The 21,436-nt window shown below is 36.3% G+C and overlaps 1 protein-coding gene and 1 long non-coding RNA gene across 2 annotated transcripts in view; one reads left to right on the top strand and one right to left on the bottom strand.

The window, feature by feature from the left end:
• LOC137407024 (glutamate receptor 2-like) overlaps window positions 1-21,436 on the top strand; it is a 52,812-nt gene that overhangs the window by 29,894 nt on the left and 1,482 nt on the right. The window contains exons 14-16 of the mRNA XM_068093628.1: window positions 19,612-19,780; window positions 20,188-20,263; window positions 21,156-21,270. Of these exons, the coding sequence (XP_067949729.1) occupies window positions 19,612-19,780; window positions 20,188-20,263; window positions 21,156-21,270 (360 nt within the window). The remainder of the gene's footprint in view (window positions 1-19,611; window positions 19,781-20,187; window positions 20,264-21,155; window positions 21,271-21,436) is intronic.
• On the bottom strand, window positions 12,145-13,605 carry LOC137406004 (uncharacterized). Its single transcript, XR_010979830.1, has 2 exons — window positions 13,437-13,605; window positions 12,145-12,788 (listed from the first exon to the last, which is right to left on the bottom strand). It is a non-coding gene; the product is annotated as an uncharacterized lncRNA (long non-coding RNA).

The following is a 21,436-nucleotide window of genomic DNA, read 5'->3' as shown; positions in this document are numbered from 1 at the left end:
AAGTTATATATAATTTCATAAGCTATGTATAGTGTTATAAGCTATATATAGTGTTATGTATAGTGTTCTCAATTATTTGAATGATTTAAAAAATGATTTATATCTATATATGTATGGTATATATATTTGTATATATCTATATATGTATGGTATATATATTTGTATATACCTATATATGTATGGTATATATATTTGTATATACCTATACATGTATGGTATATATATTTGTATATATCTATATATGTATGGTATATATATTTGTATATATCTATACATGTATGGTATATATATTTGTATATATCTATATATGTATGGTATATACATTTGTATATATCTATATATGTATGGTATATATATTTGTATGTATCTATATATGTATGGTATATATATTTGTATATGTCTATATATGTATGGTATATATATTTGTATGTATCTATATATGTATGGTATATATATTTGTATATACATGCATCTATATATGTATGGTATATATATATATATATATAAAAATTGTTTCCTCACCCCGGATACCCCGTATGGGTGGTAAATTCTGCTCAAACTCGGGTCTCCTACCAGAGACCTGGGAGTTTGAGCACTCGTCTCAAGATCTTAGCTGTTCCCAATAGCGCACTTTTCTGCAACTCACCTGAGTTGATTGTTGTTGGTATTTGGGCAAGCCACCTTTTATGCGCCGGTGTTATTGCGCCCAGTGCCCCAATGACTACTGGGATTACGGTTGTTCTTACATTCCAGCATTTTTCAATTTCTTCTCCAAGAGGGAGATATTTCTCTACCTTTTCTTTTTCTTTGCTGGCTATATTGTATTCATTGGGTACTGCTATATCTATTATAGTAGCCCTCTTGTTCTCCTTGTCTACCACCACTATATCTGGTTGGTTTGCTAGGACATGCTTGTCAGTTTGGATGTAGAAGTCCCAGAGGATCTTAGCGCGGTCATTTTCATTGACCTTACCAGGAGCTTCCCACTAGTGTTGTGGTTTATTAAGGCCATACTCATCACATAGACTTCTATACACAATACCTGCGACATGATTATGCCGCTCAGTGTATGCGTTCCCTGCTAGCTGTCTGCATCCACTGATGATGTGTTGGATGGTCTCAGGTGCATCTTTGCACAGTCTGCATCTAGGATCGTCTCTAGTATGATAGATTTTCGTTTGGAGTTGCCTTGTTGGGAGCACTTGCTCCTGGGCTGCCATGATTAGCGACTCTGTATTGGCCGTTAGGTTTCCTTTGTTCAGCCACATATATGTCTGGTGAAAATCGCCAACCTTAGATATTTGTTGGTGGTAAGCACCATGAAGAGGTTTCGTATGCCAGTCAATTTCCTCATCATCAGGGCGTAGGTCCGTTGTGACAAAGGTCCGTTCTAGCAAATTATCTGAGATGGCCATGGAGGCTGCATATGCTTTGATGCTTTGCTCCTCCTTTTTCACTGTCTGCTGTACACTTTTGAGTCCCCTACCGCCATCTTTCCTATCAAGATACAATCTAATAGTATCAGATTTTGGGTGGAGTGCTCCGTGCATGGTCAGCAGTTTACGAGTTGCTATATCTGTTTCTTTGATGGCTTCCTCAGTCCACTTTATTATGCCTGCTGGATATCTTATTACTGGCAGTGCGTAGGTATTTATTGCCATGATTTGGTTCTTGGCATTGAGCTGGCTCCTTAAAACCTGCCGAAGGCGTTTCTTGTATTCGGTAATGGCTTTGTGACGTACCTCGGCTTCGTGGTTGATGTTGCTTTGCATAATCCCCAAGTACTTGTACCCTTCTTCTATATCTTTGATGGTACCATTTGGCATTCTTAGGCCATCTGTGAGCATAGAATGGCCTTTCTTAAGAATTAGCCTTCCACATTTCTCAATACCGAAGGTCATTCCGATGTCCTTGCTGTATACCTGAGTGAGGTGTATTAGCGAATCAACGTCCCTTTCTTTGTTAGCGTACAGCTTGATGTCATCCATGTAGAAGAGGTGGTTTATCTTGGTGCCACTCTTAAACTGGTACCCATATTGAGTCTCCTCCAGCATATTGCTTAGAGGGTTTAGGCATATGCAGAAGAGCGGCGGTGATAAGGAGTCACCTTGATAGATGCCTCGCTTAATTTGTACACTCGCCAGCTTTTTGCCATTAGCCTCCAGTTCCGTCTTCCATTTGGTCATTGACATCTTGATGAATGCCACAAGAGCAGGGTGAAAATTGTACATACTGAGGCACTCAAGTATCCAACTATGGGGAATTGAGTCATAGGCCTTTCTGTAGTCGATCCAAGCCATGGCAAGATTGGTTTGCCTTCTCCTGCTGTCTTGACAGACCGTCCGATCCACCAGTAACTGATGTTTAGCTCCTCGGGTGTTGCGCCCAATTCCTTTCTGAGCACTGGTCATATAGTGACTCATGTGCTCTTCCAGTTTGTCTGCAACTATTCCTGAAAGCAGTTTCCAAGTGGTGGGCAAGCACGTTATTGGTCGATAGTTTTTGGGAATCGGCCCCTGCTTTGGATCTTTTATCAGAAGCACAGTTCGTCCTTTGGTCAGCCATTCTGGATGGTCACCTTGTTCTATTAGGTATTCCATCTGCTTAGCCATTCTAGTGTGAAGTGATGTCAACTTCTTTAACCAGAAGGCTTGAATCATGTCATGGCCAGGTGCTGCCCAGTTCTTCATACGCTGCACTCTGCACTTGATGTCTTCTTTGCTGATGATGAGTCCTTGCTGAGCCACAGTGTGTTGATGGTTCTCTTTAAGCCTCTTCAGCCAATTTGCAGTGGTGTTATGAGTGGTCTCTTTCTCCCAGATGTCCTTCCAGAACTTTGAAGTGCTAGATCGGGGAGGCTCAGACATTGGCCTCTGCAGTTCACCTTTGAACTGGGAATACACTCTAGATGGATTATTGATGAACAGTTTGTTCATTCTCTTGTTATCTCGCTCTTTGGTGTACCGCTTCAGTCATGCCGAGAGTGCTACTAGCCGCTGTTTGGCAGATTCTAGAGCTTCTATTGTGGCTTCCCTTTTTGGACGCTCCAAACTGTGGTTAGATCTCTCACTGAGCCTACTAACTTTCTTGCGCAAGTCCTTGATCTTATTTTGTAGCCTCAGCTGCCAGGATGGAATGGCTTGAAGCCTTGTTGGCATTGGCTTAATATCCATCTCCTCCAAGATGATGGTTGCTGTACTGTAGATTAAGGCATTAGTTTCACTGATTGATCCAGTTGAGATCGACTCCAGTGCCATGTTAATGTCTTCTAACAGCTTCTTAGGTATGGCCTTGCTAACTCTTCGTAGTGGTACCCTGCTTCCATAATCATTAGCAGCTGACATCTTGTAGATGATATTTTCAGCAAGCTCTTTCACCCTTGGGTCAAGGTCCAAGTGCATGTCCTCTTCAGCCCATGAGTCAACACATGATCGTGTATCCATGACAGTGTGTGTTGATATGCACTCCTCGTTGGTTGAGGTTACTTGGGTAAACTTTTCCCTAATTTCATCTACCTCAAGTTGTGATATGAGGTGCCGCTTGATTATGTTACTCCTCTGAGCTACAAGTTGCTTAGCGGTTAGTGGCAATTCAGGGCGCATGTTTATCCACAGTTGACGCATCCTTCCCAAGTAGCCCCACTTTTGAGGTTCACTCATAAAGTAGCACTGCATGAGGTCCGTGTTATCAGTCCGAGTCCATTTCATCCGTTTTGAACCAGTAGCCCATTTTTCACTGCCTTGTCCTGGTTCAACTACAGGCAGCGCGGACCTTGTTTGACCGGGCAACGTCCGAGCCGGCATGGCTTTGGTTATTGCACTCATCATAGAGGTTGTAGACGTTATACAAGCAAAGGTCTTGTCTAAGGACCACCAGAAAAGTGCAGTTGTTGGGGTTTGAACCGAGGACCTAATGATCACGGTCCCGATACCTTACCAACTGCGCTATCTGTCCTATATATATATATATATATTTGTGTATGTATACGCATGTTTGACAGGTTAGGGTGAGTCAGCATACTGAGCTGATACAAGTAGGAGATAGTCAATAATTATACTAGCTTGCTGTATAACTGACTGGAGAGTAAGAGGTGTTGCCAGACAACTTGGTAATACCCACTTTTCAAGGCAATATACGGCTGTCAAGGCAGTTTGTCTATTGACTATTGTAACCAAATATCATAGCAAATTGAGCTTGTTTATCAACAAGCAGACAAAGACTAACCTTATTTCACTAGACTGTTCTAAAACTTTTATACTGCTCATTGCTGATTAGTTTGTTGTATAAAAAATTGAAAATGATATAGTATGAGGTTAGGTCTTAATTTATTTCACAATATTTGTAAGATATTTTAAGGCAGCTAAACTATTCTTGACAATTTTCCAGCCTGTCAACTCCATCGTAATTATTCTTCCACACATTGGCCTTGAGGCATAAAGCTTAGTTTAAAATTTCACTTTTCGGTTTTGGCCAAAAGCTTATAGCAAAGTAGATAATTACAAACAGCAATGAAACAAATTCACTATTGGGAGACGTAAAGTAAGATTTAAAATAAATACATTAGGAACAAAGAATAAATAGTAATAGGTTTTTACCGCTACTTTTCTTTGAAGCTCCAAAGCAGAAACGTAGGAAAGGATGCAATAGTTGACAAATTGAAGTGGTAATAGAGACACGCAGCACAACTTACTGCAACTTCAGCTGTGTGAAGTTTAAACTAGCTTTTGTATTCTAGCTATTTATAAATTTGTTATGTTTATTTCAACTTTCCACCTCTCCGCATTCACTTTCCAAACTGAGATTTTTATGAATTTTAAATTTCGTGTTATGGAAATTGCTTCGGATAGAAAATCAAATCAATATTGACTCAGATTTGGGAATTTATTTTTGAACGATTTTATGCTAAGGATATCATAAGTATTGGTTTAACTGTATTAAGCGCTAATAGTTCTATCAGGATACACCTTGTCCCAACCTTCAAATAGACACCTGTGCAAGCAAGAGTTGGAAAAAACAAACAAGAGTTTAGTTTGTTCAACTACAATAAAGTTTAAAATAACCTCAGTTACATTTGAAGCATTATAATTATGTTTGTACCAAAGTGCAAAGATAAGGCTAATTGATTATGCACTCAATTGGTTTAGGTTGGAGTTGTTCTACTATTTTATCTTAGATAGTTTTGTGAGAGACTCGACAACAACAAAAGTTTCATGGCCGGCTAGTATTCAGGAGACAGTCTCACGGCATAAAAAGTGTTTACTGTTTACCAGTATGCGTTGTCTCATTTTATAAACACTTGGCTTGAGTCATCAACTCACTAATATTATGCATGACTAATCATTCTTATAATTCCAATTCTCTCTCTCACCTAAATATTCAGTCGAGTAAACAATTGAACAGCTGCACTGAGCTTGTGTTTTGGCTCGTTCAACAATGGCCCTCGAGGGAGAAATGGGATTCTTTATGCAGCTTTGACCTCTTCGAGGAAGTTATGCGTAATTGTAGAACAGACTTGAACGTGTTGAAATTGTAATTCAACGTCGAAGTCTGCGACCTCCTTGGGCGTGAAATAACAAAATGCTATAGATTACATCAAGTAAAAGTAAACGAAGTATTTATTCATAAAGAATACAGTATTGATTGAGTTTCGCCTCTTCATATGTCTGTGCAATTAATTGCTAAAAAGTACCTGAACGAAGCCATGTAATTATAAGCTTTACTATAATAACAGTCGTGTCTGTCTGTTCGCCCATCTGCCAGTCAGAGACCAGAGTTATAGGATGGAATAAAAGTCTGCTTCATACAGGATTCAAACTCTTGACACTTTGCTACCAGCCGGACATTTAAGCACTTGGACTAATTAATATATTTGCAGCATTTCGGCATAATTGTGAACATACTTATGTACGGTACATTTGTCGGAGTTGTGTTCCCACTGAGAGAGTTGGGGTTGGAATCGCTGAAACGTTTACGATTTGAAATATGTTTTTGCAAAGATTGCGCTAGACCAACTCAAACTTGACTAGACAAAGGGGGTCACATTTTTAGCCAATGAAGTACAACATCAATATTTATTCCATTTAGTTGTATTTTCGACGCTACTAACATTGTGATATGTGATTGGTGAATTCAGTGTTGTAGTCTCTCAAAAACAGACAAACATAGTGTGTTTTGTAAAAAACTTCATCGTTATTGTATTGGTGACTGTGGCAAAGCCGTTCTCGTAAATGTTTTTTGTTTTACACTAAATCGACTTTGTAGGAGTGGAATCAACTCCGGTAAGTCACCCTGATGCAAACGCACCGTTATTCTTTGGATTTTAGCGGTGCATCTGATGATCGCTAAGAGCACACTAGACTACCAGAGTATTTGTAACTATCCATATATAATATCTCAATGTTTGTCTGTATTCTGTCTGTCCGTCTGTCCACTTATAGCGCTAAAGTTTTTGAAATTAAAACTTCGCTGTCAACTGGTTTAAACACAGAAATAAACCAACATCTTCATTTAGAAGTTACAATAATAAATGTTGCATATGTTGACTAAAATAAAATGAAGAAAATTTTCTGTGCAAAAACTTGATTTATAACTCGGGCAACGCCGGACATTCACCTAGTATAAAATAACAGCGAGAGGCAAATTCAGTAACTTTGCCCTAGTGTACAGCAATCAGTTTACTGTTTTAGTCCAGACTGGTTTAGCCTTAATTTCATTTGGCACTTTTTCTTTAAAATTATAAACACAAGTCATTTCATGCTGCATATCCTTAAGCACCCTAACTGCAGGCTTGCTGGTGAACTCAATAATGACATGTATGTTTACACGCATTAAAAATAGCCTGACATATATATGTAGATTTTTTATTTGAAGATGTATATGCTGTCGGCATCATAATTATTAAAAGCAACAGCAAGTAACTTTATTATTGAGATATACAAATCAGAATTGCTTAGTTGTCCTTTGTTACATTCACTTTAAGTTTAGCCAACGAAGGTTGTTACATCTGCCATTTTTACTTCATTGGCACAATTAAAAATTACAACTCTTGGTTTGAGCTTTTGAATATAATAAAAGAGAAAGTAATTTGCATTATGATGCTCATCTGATACACTCTGTACAACTAGGTACTCTGTACAACTAATGTAAGTACTCTGTTCAACTAATGTAAGTACTCTGTTCAACTAGGTACTCTGTACAACTAGGTACTCTGTACAACTAGGTACTCTGTACAACTAAGTACTCTGTACAACTAGATACTCTGCACAACTACATACTCTGTACAACTAGGTACTCTGTACGACTAAATACTCTGTACGACTAGGTACTCTGTACGACTAGGTGCTCTGTACGACTAGGTACTCTGTATGACTAGGTACTCTGTACGACTAGGTACTCTGTACGACTAGGTACTCTGTACGACTAGGTACTCTGTACAACTAGGTACTCTGTACAACTAGGTATTCTGTACAACTAGGTACTTGGCTGAAAGTTGGGACTTTACAACAGAGGAAAAAGAGAAACTGACTATAAGAATTTATTATTGGAGAGTGTAATAAGTGTTTATACAGACAAAAACGATTACGGACAAAAAACCTTTAGATGGTGTTCTTAAAAGGTATACTGAATGGTCAGAAAAGAAACTTTTTATCCACCAGCTTGATATCTTTCCCTGTAAAGTATAAAGTTGACAAATCATTTCTAAGTTTATTCCAGCTATCTGTATTTTTACACTAATACACATTTATACCGCAATAGTTTTAAAAAATATAGTGATTGGTACTATAAGCTTAAAACAAATAATCAACTCCTGCATATCCGCAGGTCTAGATCAGCTATGTTGCAGTGCTAAATACATGCACTGTAGCTGTAAAAAGATGGTAACCAGAAAAGTGTTTATGAAACTATGAGAGTCAGAAACCAGTAAATGTGTAAAACAAAGCATAGAGCCTCAGATGCAAGCATAGCCTACATACAGTAAATAAGCACATAATCAATCTTTAAAACCGTAAGTGTAAGCTTTTTCATTTCAGATTTAAACAACGCCGAGCTGGCTGGTTGAGGTCACCTCTCTGCAGTAAATTATGTTAGAACCTCAGCTTGGGTCATGGTAAAAGATTTAAAGTTTTGTTAAATTTTTCAAATGACCCATAGTAAATGGTTTTTGGTATTTTGTTGGTGTTCAGTTTGCAAAGGGCAACTATTAGGGCTCCATAAATGTAATTGAGGAAAGAGAAGGCAACTTGAAGCGTCAACAAAAACATATTTTCATCCAGATGAGCTAAAGATGTTTGTCACGATTTTCCAATTATTAAAACTGCAATATTTAAATGATATTAATATTTGTATAATAGCAGTACAACAGTAATATAATAGCAATATAATAGCAATATATCACAAAGTTTTTAATATAAACAACTGACATAAACAGAAGACACACAAATGTGGGAAATACGTAATTATTTTTGCTATCAATAGCACTTTGTGAGATAAATCTGCTTCTTCATACTGGCCTTACTATTATGTACGAAACCAAATAATTTGAGTATCAACAAGTGCCGATAAGCAACCATTACTGGAATCATTCAAGATGTACAACTTCTGAACATATGTGTGGGTGATTTCCTTCAGTAGCTTGTCTCCACTTACAACATTACTGACTGAAAAATTGTAATGTCTGAATTCTTAGATGAATGTTGCTATTCTTTGCTCCTAAATATTGATAAAAGTTTTTAAAAATTGCTAGAAAAAGCTAAAAAATTGATTATATATGCATTCAAGGATGAAACATTTACGTAGGTGCATCAGAAGATCTGAGTGTATACATTGACTAAAATTACTACACATTTGACAATCAGCCATTATATGTACTAAACTTTACTAGGCTGTATGAGCCTGCTGATTTAAATGACCAACTTAGAGAGGTGAAGGACCTCTCATTGCTGTTCCTAGGTTCAAACTAACTGATCCAAACAGGGGTGAATTACAAGTCTTTAATGCTAGCTAACATTAAAGCATTAGCTAGCTAGCATAGTTCTAGTGCCCTGTGTTTTCCTTTGTACCAATTACTTGTGTTGGGAATAGAGGTGACAATCTCCAGCCGCATGAACGCTTTTAAGAATCATAAAAGGTAGCCAAACCCCTCTTCCCTCTGGCCCTACTTCTCGACCAGTCCGCAGAAACGAAAGTAGGATGCATTATGGTGCAATAACTGAGCAGAGACCTCAGAATAAAACACAATGTAAACAGGTCATGCTTGCCAGATCGTACTGTATCACTGAGCAAGAATAACCAACACTGAAAATTTACAAAAGCATTAGTTTGCCGTAATGAGCTTAGAGCTGAGGATTGTTTCTGTGACTGTTACTCAGGTAGCAACAAGCTGTTTGTTGTTGTATAAACGTTGTATGCCTGAGCTTGTCATGGCAGCAAGAGATTGTTAGCTACGCGCCCCTGCTGACTCTTAACAAAGAACTCTTCTTGGTAAAAGCTAAAATAACAGCAAATCTCAAAAGCTTCAAATGTAATCAATGTTGAATATATCTAATCTATGAACCGCATTAAAGAATATGATAGCAATGTTCAATATTTCGAACACATATCTTGTGATTTTGACATTTCTATCGCATACTAAAAATTACAATAATAATAATAATAATAAAAAGAACAGTAATACTATAGGCCTATTATTTGTGGTAGAAATGTAAGTTGCTGGCTTGTTGGCAGACCACCACTGTTTCAACAACTGTAAGTACAATCTTCTCAAACCTATAGTAATGTACAGAACTTTAGTTTTTGGTCTTATTGTCAATGCCAGTGCAATGAAAAGGATGTGCATCAATTTACTCAAAATTGATGTAGGTTTACTCAAAATTGAAATCATATTTTTAGTTATTATAATTAAGATATAAAATTTGAACAAAGCATAGAGAGGAAACCATGTTTACCATGAAGCTCACACTAGTTGTCAACACAAAGTTTATATTCTGGTTAAATGATTGATTCGATCCATAGATTTAGAGAGACTAGTACGTCAATGCATTTTCATGTCAATACCAGACATCTATGCCCTAAAAAACATCATTTGTAATTGGTGATTGATAAACTGAAGCACTGGTCAAACTACACAAACAGCAATAATTGGTCAGTCATCAGAAGTTCAAAGCAGCGTCAAGAATACCAAAGTTGAACCTTTGCAATTAAGGTTTTAAAACTGTTCTTTCAAAAATGCTGTTTTAATTTGCATTTTTATGGAGATCTCCTGATGTGCTTAGCGCATCACTGAAAACGGAACATATAAATACTGCATCAATTACTGGTGGCTGCCCTTGAGATGGCGAGGCACGGCATATCTTAGCTAGCTCCTATTGAAATGTGTTTACCATTAGGTCTCACATTGTGTTAATCTCTCTGCTTAATCAGTGAAAAGAAAACACACTTGCTTTATAATCACACTCGCAGCAATACGGATCAATGGCTTTGTTTAACCATGTCACCTCTCGGCATAGGAGACTCTTTGGGCTGTCTTACAAAACAAACCTTTCATTATTATCGTTATACCCAGGGTGTCTGTGAACTAGCACCTGCTCGCGTGTGTCATATTCAAACTAAAGTGCATTTGGCAGGTTATCTCAAACACCTCAAACGATTGCTTACGTTACTAAAAATAACTAGCTTATAATAAAGTTATGAATTTCAAAATTGTTTCTAAATATATTTTATTCCTTCTGATTGCTGCCAGCTATTCAAACTTTTTAATTTTGCAATTGGTATTGTTTTCAATGAAAAAATTTATTGCTAATGCTGTCACATCCATATCGAACACTGCTATAGAGCAGATAACAGTTCAAGTGATTGAATGTAGGTTTGATCTGTCAAAGAGATATTCTCTAGAAAGACCGTTTGATAATAACAACCATATTTGGTTCGGTATAGTTACCTTTTCATGACCTGTTTTCTAACGCATATGGTGAGTATTCAGTAGAAATAAAGATTTTCAAAGTCTTTAACCTTTTTGTAAATCATTTACATTGCCACATTATTCACTGTTGCCATTCATATAGAGCAAACTATATACTGTATAGCAGAATGTAAATTATACACACATGTATCCAGAGCAGGGATGATGACGTCAAAAGCTGACAAACTGCAGGCTGTATGTGACTAAAGATATTTAGATTTTCTTAACATCGGAGAGCTTAAGTTGAAAAATAAAATATAAGAAAAAGAAGTTTTTTATATTAAAAATCAAAACCTGCAGTCCACAGAAGGATTACACATTTAAGAATTTCTAGCAAGGGGTTTATTTTCTTCTATGAATCAAAGGCTATTGAAACAGTGTAAGCTTTTTGTATATTCTATAGAGTAGTGAAACATCACTCTCTGGTTTAATATGTTATTGACAACTGCCACATATGTAATAATATGTTTGTGCTGAAAAACCTCAAAGGTTAAACTTTTTTCACAGCAATTCTGTAAGGGCTTGTGAACTTCTTGGAGAAACTAGGAGTAAATTTTGATCAGATGGCACTCCATGTCTTTTAGTAAACAACTCAACAGTCATGGTAACAGAGTTGACTCATGTTTTAAGTTAAAAATCGTTCTAGTAAATATGCAACAGACTTTCCTTCTAAAACTCTTTATGACCTCCTAACAAACTGTTTGGGTTTTTAAACGCGTAATCGCTATGCATTTCTCTCTTGTTCTGTAGGAAAGCATCTGGATTAAATATGTTGCTTGTGATCTGCTGCTGAGAAACTATGGGTCATGGTTCAAAACCTCATTCGTGAACAGCTTTTTCACTTCTTACAATATTTTCATTTAAACAGTTGTGATTAATTTTTCATATGGTAAAAATATTACCTAAAGAAAAAATACTTTAACACCCTTTACCGTAAGACTCGGAGAGATTACTACTTTGCTGCACTAGAGAACCGGCAGTCAGTTGGCTACAGATTGCGCATTGTGACGCATAGCGCAGATGAACAGATAAGCGATCTAAACAATACGGCTGTAATTGGTTATTCATAGCTCTCATTGGCTGTGAATCAATAAAAGCTTACTGCTAATTGGTTCTTGATAAAATAGTACCAGTTTCTATTATTCTTTTTAACAGTTTGTTGAGTACAAATTATAGAAATTACCATGTGGAGATCGAGCCACGCGTCCGAGGCGTGATTATATTCTGAATAATGTCTATTGCACAGTATACGAAGCATCAACAGTTACTCCGTTGGGCTCCCATAGCCATTTTATGTACAAAGAGTTGATTTTTGTTATAGCTAAGTAATAATAAACAATACTGAATATCACTCGAGTTTTACGTCTCAGAATATCACATAAATATTTGTACAGATAAAGTTGATAAAAATCCGCATTTGACACATGAAACAGTACAACAATATAATCAATTATGTCTTTGAGTGTCGAAAATATTGCCAGTGGGACAGTTCGTTCATTTTTAGTTGTTCAGGTCTCTCAGACTCACATGTTTTTAGCGAGCGAACCTTTCGAAGTGTTATAGTTACGAATGTTCGAGCCCCGTTTTTGCACTTGAGCAAAAAGCATGAAGAGCAATCCACTTGACCTTTTTTGGCGTTTCTTCTTCGAGTTGCGTTCATTTTGCTTTTTACTGTGCTTGTAAATTTTCTCCAACATTCGTGCAAGATGTATCTCACTGCAGGCGTCTGGGTTTTCCTTGCAGAAGCTCAAAAAGGACGACAGATAAAATGCATCCAGCAAGGTGTCTTCAGTGTTGCTCGCAGCAACTTCCATCAAATTGGAAATTTCTCCTGTAACAATAAAACAGCGTGACAGCTAAATAAAATGTAAACTGTATTTATCTTTTTGTAAATAATTGTCTACATTGCTTTAAATTTTGTTGTCATGGTAGCAGTCTGTTTATTTCAGGAAGCTGCTTTTAAAACTATTTAAATGAATAAAACCTTAAAATTCTGAAGAAATTTAATTTAAGCAATTCATTTTCCAATGCCTTATTATTTTCAGAGAAACTTATGATTTTTGCAATTTTATATCATTACTTTTTCTAAGATTATTTGTAGGTTCATTTAAGTTTAAATGTGGCAATAGAGATAGCTTACTAATTTCTATTTCTAGGTTTCTATTTCTTAAGAGAGCTTTTTGAGATATCAGCATATAGAAGAGTAGTTTGCATTTTATTTCTTAACAATTTTTTTTCAAAAAGTAACTTTAACAAGTTTTTTTTAATATTTCCTAAACCTGTCAGTTAGACCTTGAATTAAAGGTAAGGACAGACATGCTATTAACACAATGCCAGTTAAAAGTATAACTTTAAAAAAGAACAGAATCAGTTTTTAAAATTATCTTATGTTGAAAGCAATGATTCAGATTTGCTTTTTTATATGTCCCAAATAAATTAAATAGCTCAAATCATAAGCTACTTGTATCCTTACACTTACCTTGAGCCCATTGGGAGCTGATAGCCAATGCCAACTGCCAAAAAAGTAAAAACACGAATACAGAAGTGACACGCTGAGCCATGATGCTCTAATATCTCAAGAATACAAGTTATTTCGACATGTTATACACTCCACCCACAGTTATTCCTGTTGGTAGTTCAATTCTAGCGTAGGATTAAGTGTAGTAATAGTCAATAATGATTGATCGTATATATTGAACTGAGAGAGACGTTTCACCGCTCTCGCTATAGAAATTATAGTAAGCTTACGCCGTTTCAATAGCTTTTGATTCTAAGGTGAAAATAAACTCTTTGCTATAAAGGCTTAAGTGTGTAAGCATTCGCTGGACTGCAGGCTTATATTTTATTTTTCAACTTAAGCTCTACGATGTTAAAAATCTAAATATCTTTAGTCACATACAGCCTGAAGTCGTCAGCATTTGAAGTCAACGTCTCTGCTCTTGATACTCTCTTTAAATGAGTTAGAAAATCAAAGAAGAATAAAAAGGTGTCTACAATTAATATTTATTTTAATTTTGATAGAAATAACTGCCTAAAAATGAACTAAGGAATGTATAATGACTCTTAAGGGGGGCATTGCATGCCACCCTCAATTTGTGGCTTCAGCTCCCATTGCGGTACATGTCATGTGTTTTTCTTCTTTAACAAGAATTTTTTTATCTCTTGCAATAAAACCCCTTAAAATTTTGCTACGTAATGAACGCATGGTCTAATTGGTAGCCTGAAAACAAAAATCTACTCACAAATCTGGTAGCAAGGTAACGTGCGTAAAATTACTATTTGCGAACTGCTTTTGACAGCATATATAATACATATAATGTAGGCCTACATATGATATATATTTTATATATATTTTATATCTACATGTATTATATCTATATTATATACATCATATGTATCTTATATATTACATGTTTTTTCATTATATGTATCTTATATATTACATGTTTTTCATGTGACAAGTACCAAAATCTGCTTGCCACAGGAAGATTGTGGCTACACAAAACAAATTTGCAGGGACCATGAGCTAGTATTTGTTTTTCTTACCTGTATCATTATATATACATATACATATACATGTACATGTATACATATAAATTGTATATATTTCTCAAACTCCGCCGGAAATCCGGCTATAGATCTTAAAATCTTGGAATAAATATTCCGTACCGAAGAGTATTTGATCTCGGACCAAGCTGTTCACCAGTCTTATGCCTAGCCCACTAGACTATGGAAGTCAAATTGCTACCCCGCCATTATAAGTCATTATATCAGAGCAATACCTAACTGCTTTACGTATGACGTGGGTCATAGTATAACGTCACGAGAAGCTGTTCACTCACATTATTAAACTGGCTAATGGCAAAACGCTCACTTCTTCTCATTGTTTATAAAACAAAAAACTTTTTTCATGATATGTAGTTTGAAAGTTAGAATGGCAAATGTTGTAATATGCTAAATACAAATCAATTTTCTGTCCAAAAATTCTTCTATTACACGGGCAACGCCGGGTGGCACAGCTAGTATGTATATATATACACATGTACATATGTATATATACATGTAGATACTTGTATACTTATTTATATATAATAACTAGAGTGTTGGAACAGGTTAACTGTACTTATACTTTTTCAACTTGATGTTTCTCTGTAGTCTGTAATCACTAAAGATCTGTTTTGTGTTTGTGCAATCTTCAATAGTGACTGGTGAGTCACCACCAGTCACTATTCCCCACATACATTTATTTAATATAAAATAGAAATGTTATCAAGTTTATTTTACATTCTCATTAGTACAATTATGACAAACAATTACATGCTTGTGTCTGCCTATAAGGCAACAGGCTGACACTTTTAGCAGCTTATAATATGACATTATTATTTCCACATGTTGAATCATCAATTGAAAGCAAAAGGTCAACTTTGTAGTAAAACCTTTTAAGACTAAATTTTTAAAGAGAGTTTTTAAGTGACATTAAGGTTTTACACTACTATTCTTACCAGTACACTGGCAGTCTCGTCGCCGAGATAGATCATCATGTGTAATCAGTATGTGCACAAATATTTTGTGATGATGCAAGGTGTTTCATTGATGCAGTTAGTAGTGCGCTTGTCCGCAAAACAGGATACCCGAAATCATGCATTTTTTCTCCTGCTCTTAAAGTGGCTTTACACAGATAGATGAACAGACAGACTTGGCTGTTATTATGCGGTAGTAAAGGTTTCGGCACAAATTTGCTACTCTGTGTGTCTCACTCTTTAAAAATTGTGAAAGCGAATCTCACTCAGGTGGGTTACAAGACAGCACCATACATTATATGCATATACACATTTTATTTACCTTGCTAAAAGCCCATATTGCCCAAAGCAATTTTAATTATAGTCTAAAAGCATTTTATATTGTTGTATTTAGTAATGAATAACGAGTAGTGCATAACATACTCAGTGTGAGTGTTGTAGCTGTAATTCTGCATGTACATAGATTCCCTCTTATTTCATTGTATACGACTCCATATTATCATACTATAAAATACTAACTACTAGTAATATTTATTGCAATGTTATAACTAAAGAGGTTTATCAGGATCTTATCATGACATGGTGTTCTGGTGTATGAAGTTGTAAGGGAGACGATTACTAATGTTATAATACAGTTCTTGATACAGAACTGCATAAAAATGAAAAATGTTAGGAAGTAGTATTAAAATATAGTGGGCTCTTTGCATATAAATAGAACATTGTAAAGAAATAAAGTTTACATTCTTTATTTAAAATATCACAAAGGCAGAGGGTGACCATCTTGTGGAGGTTGGTAGTGATACCTTATCATCGGCACTTGAATATTGAGAAATGCTTGGGAGTTATTTGCATCATCTATGGATTTACCACTAGATCAGCAACGCTTTTCTGTACTGAAGCTTTAACTTAAACTGTACTGTGCTGAAATTTTACTTCGTATTTGCTTGTCTGCTAGAAGGAGAGTGTTAATATTTTAGCGGCAACCTTGACAACACAATGGCTGGAACAATAAGCCTAAATCTTACCAGCTGTGCAAACTTGAGACTACAAAAAATTGAATCTTTCTGCAGCAAGTTTTATTAATACATGTAGTAAAATATATTGGAACAATGATATCATTCAACACCTAACTCCTTTCCTTCCCAAATCTATTCTTTATCCAAACTCCATTTCTCTCAGAAAGGCAAAGGCTGCAGGCAATAGCTGAAAGGTAATCACTGCAATGCTTTTAAGAATATCAGACTAAGTCAAGAACGGTGCTTCCTTTCATTCATTTACTGACATGATCGCCTTTATATTTTACATTTTAGAATTCAGTTCGCTATCCGAAGGCTTTCGCTCACGGTATAAAACCTTTTTGCTCATGGTGTCGGCAGCACCGTCCTATATCTCATCTCTTAAGAATGTTTGTGATGTTATCATACCGGCGTTTTAAGTAAACATTTGAATGGATCAGATTATATCAATATTGAAGCAAAGGCAGCTTGCACTAGGCGTCACTGGCAGCGGAGAATGACTAGCTTAATCAAATAACACAATTAGCTTCTCCTGCAGAAGATATTGAATGGAAACGAATCACTTGATCAATATAAGTTCGCCCTCGAAATATTTGCTAATTAATGGCTTCAGTTCAGTTTAATTAAAAGTTTATAAATAGAAACTCCTCTCGGCAACGTATTATGAGGCCATCAATATGAAAGTATTTACAGATACCAGTCTCAGCAACATAAAATTATTTAGAGCTGCTCGTCTCAGCAACATCTATTTACCGCTGCCAGTCCCGGTAACATATATTTCCAGTTTCCGATGGGGAGTTTTATCTGACCACATAGATTTTTTGGTTGACCAATCAGCTGTTGGTCAAATGGCGCCACCCTGACTGATATTCTAAAGAATTAGAGTGTGCTTACACTGTTATTGCGGCCATTAGAGTCAACACGGTCACCATGTCATTTGAATGGGAATGCTTCTGCATATATGTCAATGACACACTTTCCTCATAAACAGCATACCCTGGATTGATTTTCTATGCATTGAAATCTTTTCTGTAAACAAAAAAGAAAAGTTCTTGCTGCCTTAGATGAATTCTTTTTCCGAGTTCTAGTACCGCAAAGTTTTTGTGTGTATGTAAAATGAAATTGTTTTAGTTCTGCGCTCCTCACCCATGAGTGGTCCCTAAACACTGCCGAGGTACACTCATATACCCATTCATTATGAGTATCAGTATTTAAGAACCATGGGCTAAAAGGGGCATGCATGCATGCGCAGTATGGGTCTACACTATCAAGGTTTAGTTAATCCATGAATCTAAGAAACATAGACATTTTATTAACTGAGTATATGGTGCCCACAGAATGCATGACATCTATGTCTAGAAATTGTGTGCTAGTAGAATCCATGACATTGATAACTTAGAGAAACTTTGGGCACCTTTAGCTCATGAAAGTACTTATTAGTGCCTTTCATACTGTTCTTCATTGACCGCAACGCAACTGAACAATGTGGAGCATTCTAGAACTCAGCGGCCTGTCACAGTAGTTCCAGTTACTCTCTCTCTCTCTCTTTCTCTCTCTCTCTCTCTCTCTCTCTCTCTCTCTCTCTCTCTCCCTATCTTTCTCTCTTTTCCTCCCTATCTTTCTCTCTCTCTCTTTCCCTCCCTATCTTTCTCTCTCTCTCTCTCTTTCCCTCCCTATCTTTCTCTCTCTCTCTTTCCCTCCCTATCTTTCTTTCTCTCTCTCTCTCTCTCTCTCTCTCTCTCCCTATCTTTCTCTCTCTCTCTTTCCCTCCCTATCTTTCTCTCTCTCTCTTTCCCTCCCTATCTTTCTCTCTCTCTCTCTCTCTCTCTCTCTCTCTCTCTCTCTTTCCCTCCCTATCTTTCTCTCTCTCTCTTTCCCTCCCTATCTTTCTCTCTCTCTTTCCCTCCCTATCTTTCTCTCTCTCTCTCTTTCCCTCCCTATCTTTTTTCTCTCTTCTCTCTTTTCCTCTCTCTCTCTCTTTCTCTCTCTCTCCCTTTCTCTCTCTCCCTTTCTCTCTCTTCTCTCTTTTCCTCTCTCTCTCTTTCTCTCTCTCCCTTTCTCTCACTCCCTTTCTCTCTCTCCCTCTCACTCCCTTTCTCTCTCTCCCTCTCTCTCCTTTTCTCTCTCCCCGTCGCCCTCTTTTTCTCCAGGTCTCCCTCTTTTTCTTCCTGTCTCCCCTTTTTACTCCTTGTCTCTCTTTTTTTCTCTCTCTCTCTCTCTCTCTCTCGCTTCCCCCCTCTCTCTCTTCCTCTCTCTCTCTTCCTCTTTCTCGCTCTCTCTCTTCCTCTCTTTCTCTCTCTCTTTTCTCTTTCTCACTTCAAAAACTCATTCAATTTATTTTCGTCTTCATTAATGCATGCAGGTATATTATTTTACACACATTTCTATTTTAAGAAATGCTGTTGGATTATTATTCAACATGTTAATGATAAATACCAAAAAAAACAAAATGGCTATCCAAAAAACTATCATTTTTCTTTACTCTATTCCCAGTGTTTCATAATCCTACTTGGAATGATAATATAGTTGGAGCAAACAATTAATCTGTAAACTATGCATGCAAGAATTTTTGCAACGTGGTGCAAAAGAAATGACACATAGAATGATATGCCAACAGAGTTAAAGCAAATGAGATAACACATTATCCCCAATAATTAGACTAGTTCATAGTTTTAGAATTCCCAAACAAAACTTTTCCAATTCCATTTTATGTTGACATCAAGTTGCTAAAGTGCCATGAATCTACTATGTTATATGAAGGTAAAAACTAGCTTCTCTGGAATACAGAGAAGCTAGTTTTCCCCACCAAAGAAGCTGTGATCTCAAGCTACGGGATCACAGCTTCTCTGGAATACAGAAAAGCTGTGATCCCATAACCAAGTCAACCTCACCCTGTTATGACCTATTACATACAACAAGACAGCACATTACAATGGCAGAATAATATCCAACGTGTACTCTATACGCTTTATAACAAACATGTTCATCGTCATTCTGTAAATTGCTACTGGCTGAAATTCATGCATAATGATACTTGTAGTTGTTGTAGGCAATAATACCAGTATCATTGGAGTTATTGACTGTTACGCTTTTAGTCAACAGTTCCTTTTGTTTACAGAATTCAAAATATCCAACATATGCAAAGATGTGGAACTTTATGTCAAAGTATCCAGAAATGGCAACTTCATCCAATGATGCTGGTGTGCAAAGGGTGCGCGACTCCAATGGCCAATATGCCTATCTTATCGAATCTACGACTAATGAGTACATCAGCAATCGACAGCCATGTGAGAAGCCTTGCCTTGCAAGTAGTCAAGTCATTCTAGAACATTCTGCATTTTAAGTGAAGGCGATGCGATCCAGTGCATATATTAGCGATATATTTACAAGCAATACAATAAAGAAGTAGCAGTGTATATACAGGCAATACAATGAAGGATTAGCTATGTATTTACAGGCAATACAATCAAGGATTAGCTATGTATTTACAGGCAATACAATGAAGGATTAGCTATTATTTACAGACATTACAATGAAGGAATAGTAATGTATTTACAGGCAATACAATGAAAGATTAGTTATGTATTTACAGGCAATACAATGAAGGATTAGCTATGTATTTACAGGCAATACATTGAAGGATTAGCTATGTATTTACAGGCAATACAATCAAGGATTAGCTATGTATTTACAGGCAATACAATGAAGGTAGGAGCCAACCTCAATTCACAAGGCTATGGTATAGGAATGCCCATTGAGTCGCACTTGAAGTAAGTGATGATCATCTCTTTACACAGAATGAAAATATATCTTTGTGGAACAGATGCATTTTAGTATTCTGTTGGATGAAGAGACACCTCTTTGGAACACAGGCTTATTAGAACTATGTAAGATGAGGAGATATATTTATGAATATGAAACACATGTTTTCCAGATCTCATAAGATGTGATCGATAGAAGTATTTCCTCTATTGAATGAGAAAATACTTCTATGGATCACATCTTTTAGCATTCTGTAGGATGGGAAGATATCTCAATAGATATGAAACCCGTTTTTAAGATGAGAAAATACCTCTATGAATATGAAATGTTTTTATAGTTCACTCCGGTTTGAGTGCTTGAGGCTAACGCTTACGATACTCATGGAGCGATTTCAAGAAAATATCCTGATAGCGTATACAGATTTATCTAAGATGCTAAAGTTAGATAGACAATGCGGTAGGGCAACGTTTAGCACCAACAATACAAAATAGTTTTCCTGAAGATTCTACTATCACTTTAATAATTAATAATTAATTAGATTTAAATTACTTGAGCATTTATAAAAATTAACAAAAACTTAAGTGTAGCAGTCTATTTTAGGAATAGTATTTAAATACAATAATTTTTGTAACCCAACCAATATGTAAATTGTTCTATTTGGCTCTACCCAGATACCCTGACAAAAGCAAATCTGAAAAGTAAAAGAATAGATACAGTATGAGCTTATGAATTCTGTACACATTCTGTAATGTATGTACAGTGTATAATATATGGCTTGGTTGATGAGAGATAATGAAAAATAACAGTGTATGTACATACTGTTTGGCATAAATTCGTTACTGAGTATGTGGACACTAAGGGACAACTCTCAAGGGAAAACAACTACCAATTTTGTTTCAGAAATAAGATAAACATAGCAATTCTGCAGCTGAGAGAACAAGGAAGGCTGGCAGAGATGGAAAAGAAATGGTGGCAGCAGGTTGGAGAAGTGTGCGAGGAGGAAAGCGCGACTGTGGTTAGATTTTCCTATGTCTATTCTATACTATTCTTTCTGTCTATTTAGACCCCACATTAAATTGATGCATCGCAGTTGAGATTTGAGTTAGATTATATTGTAGTGTGTTAGCGACAAGCAATGCACTACTTCAAGCAGATAAAACCCTTTTTCAAAACTATGGTTT

The sequence above is a fragment of the Watersipora subatra genome, chromosome 10 (assembly GCF_963576615.1).
Source record: "Watersipora subatra chromosome 10, tzWatSuba1.1, whole genome shotgun sequence".
Taxonomy (NCBI): Eukaryota; Metazoa; Bryozoa; class Gymnolaemata; order Cheilostomatida; family Watersiporidae; genus Watersipora; species Watersipora subatra.
This window is presented reverse-complemented; position numbering and strand designations above follow the sequence as displayed.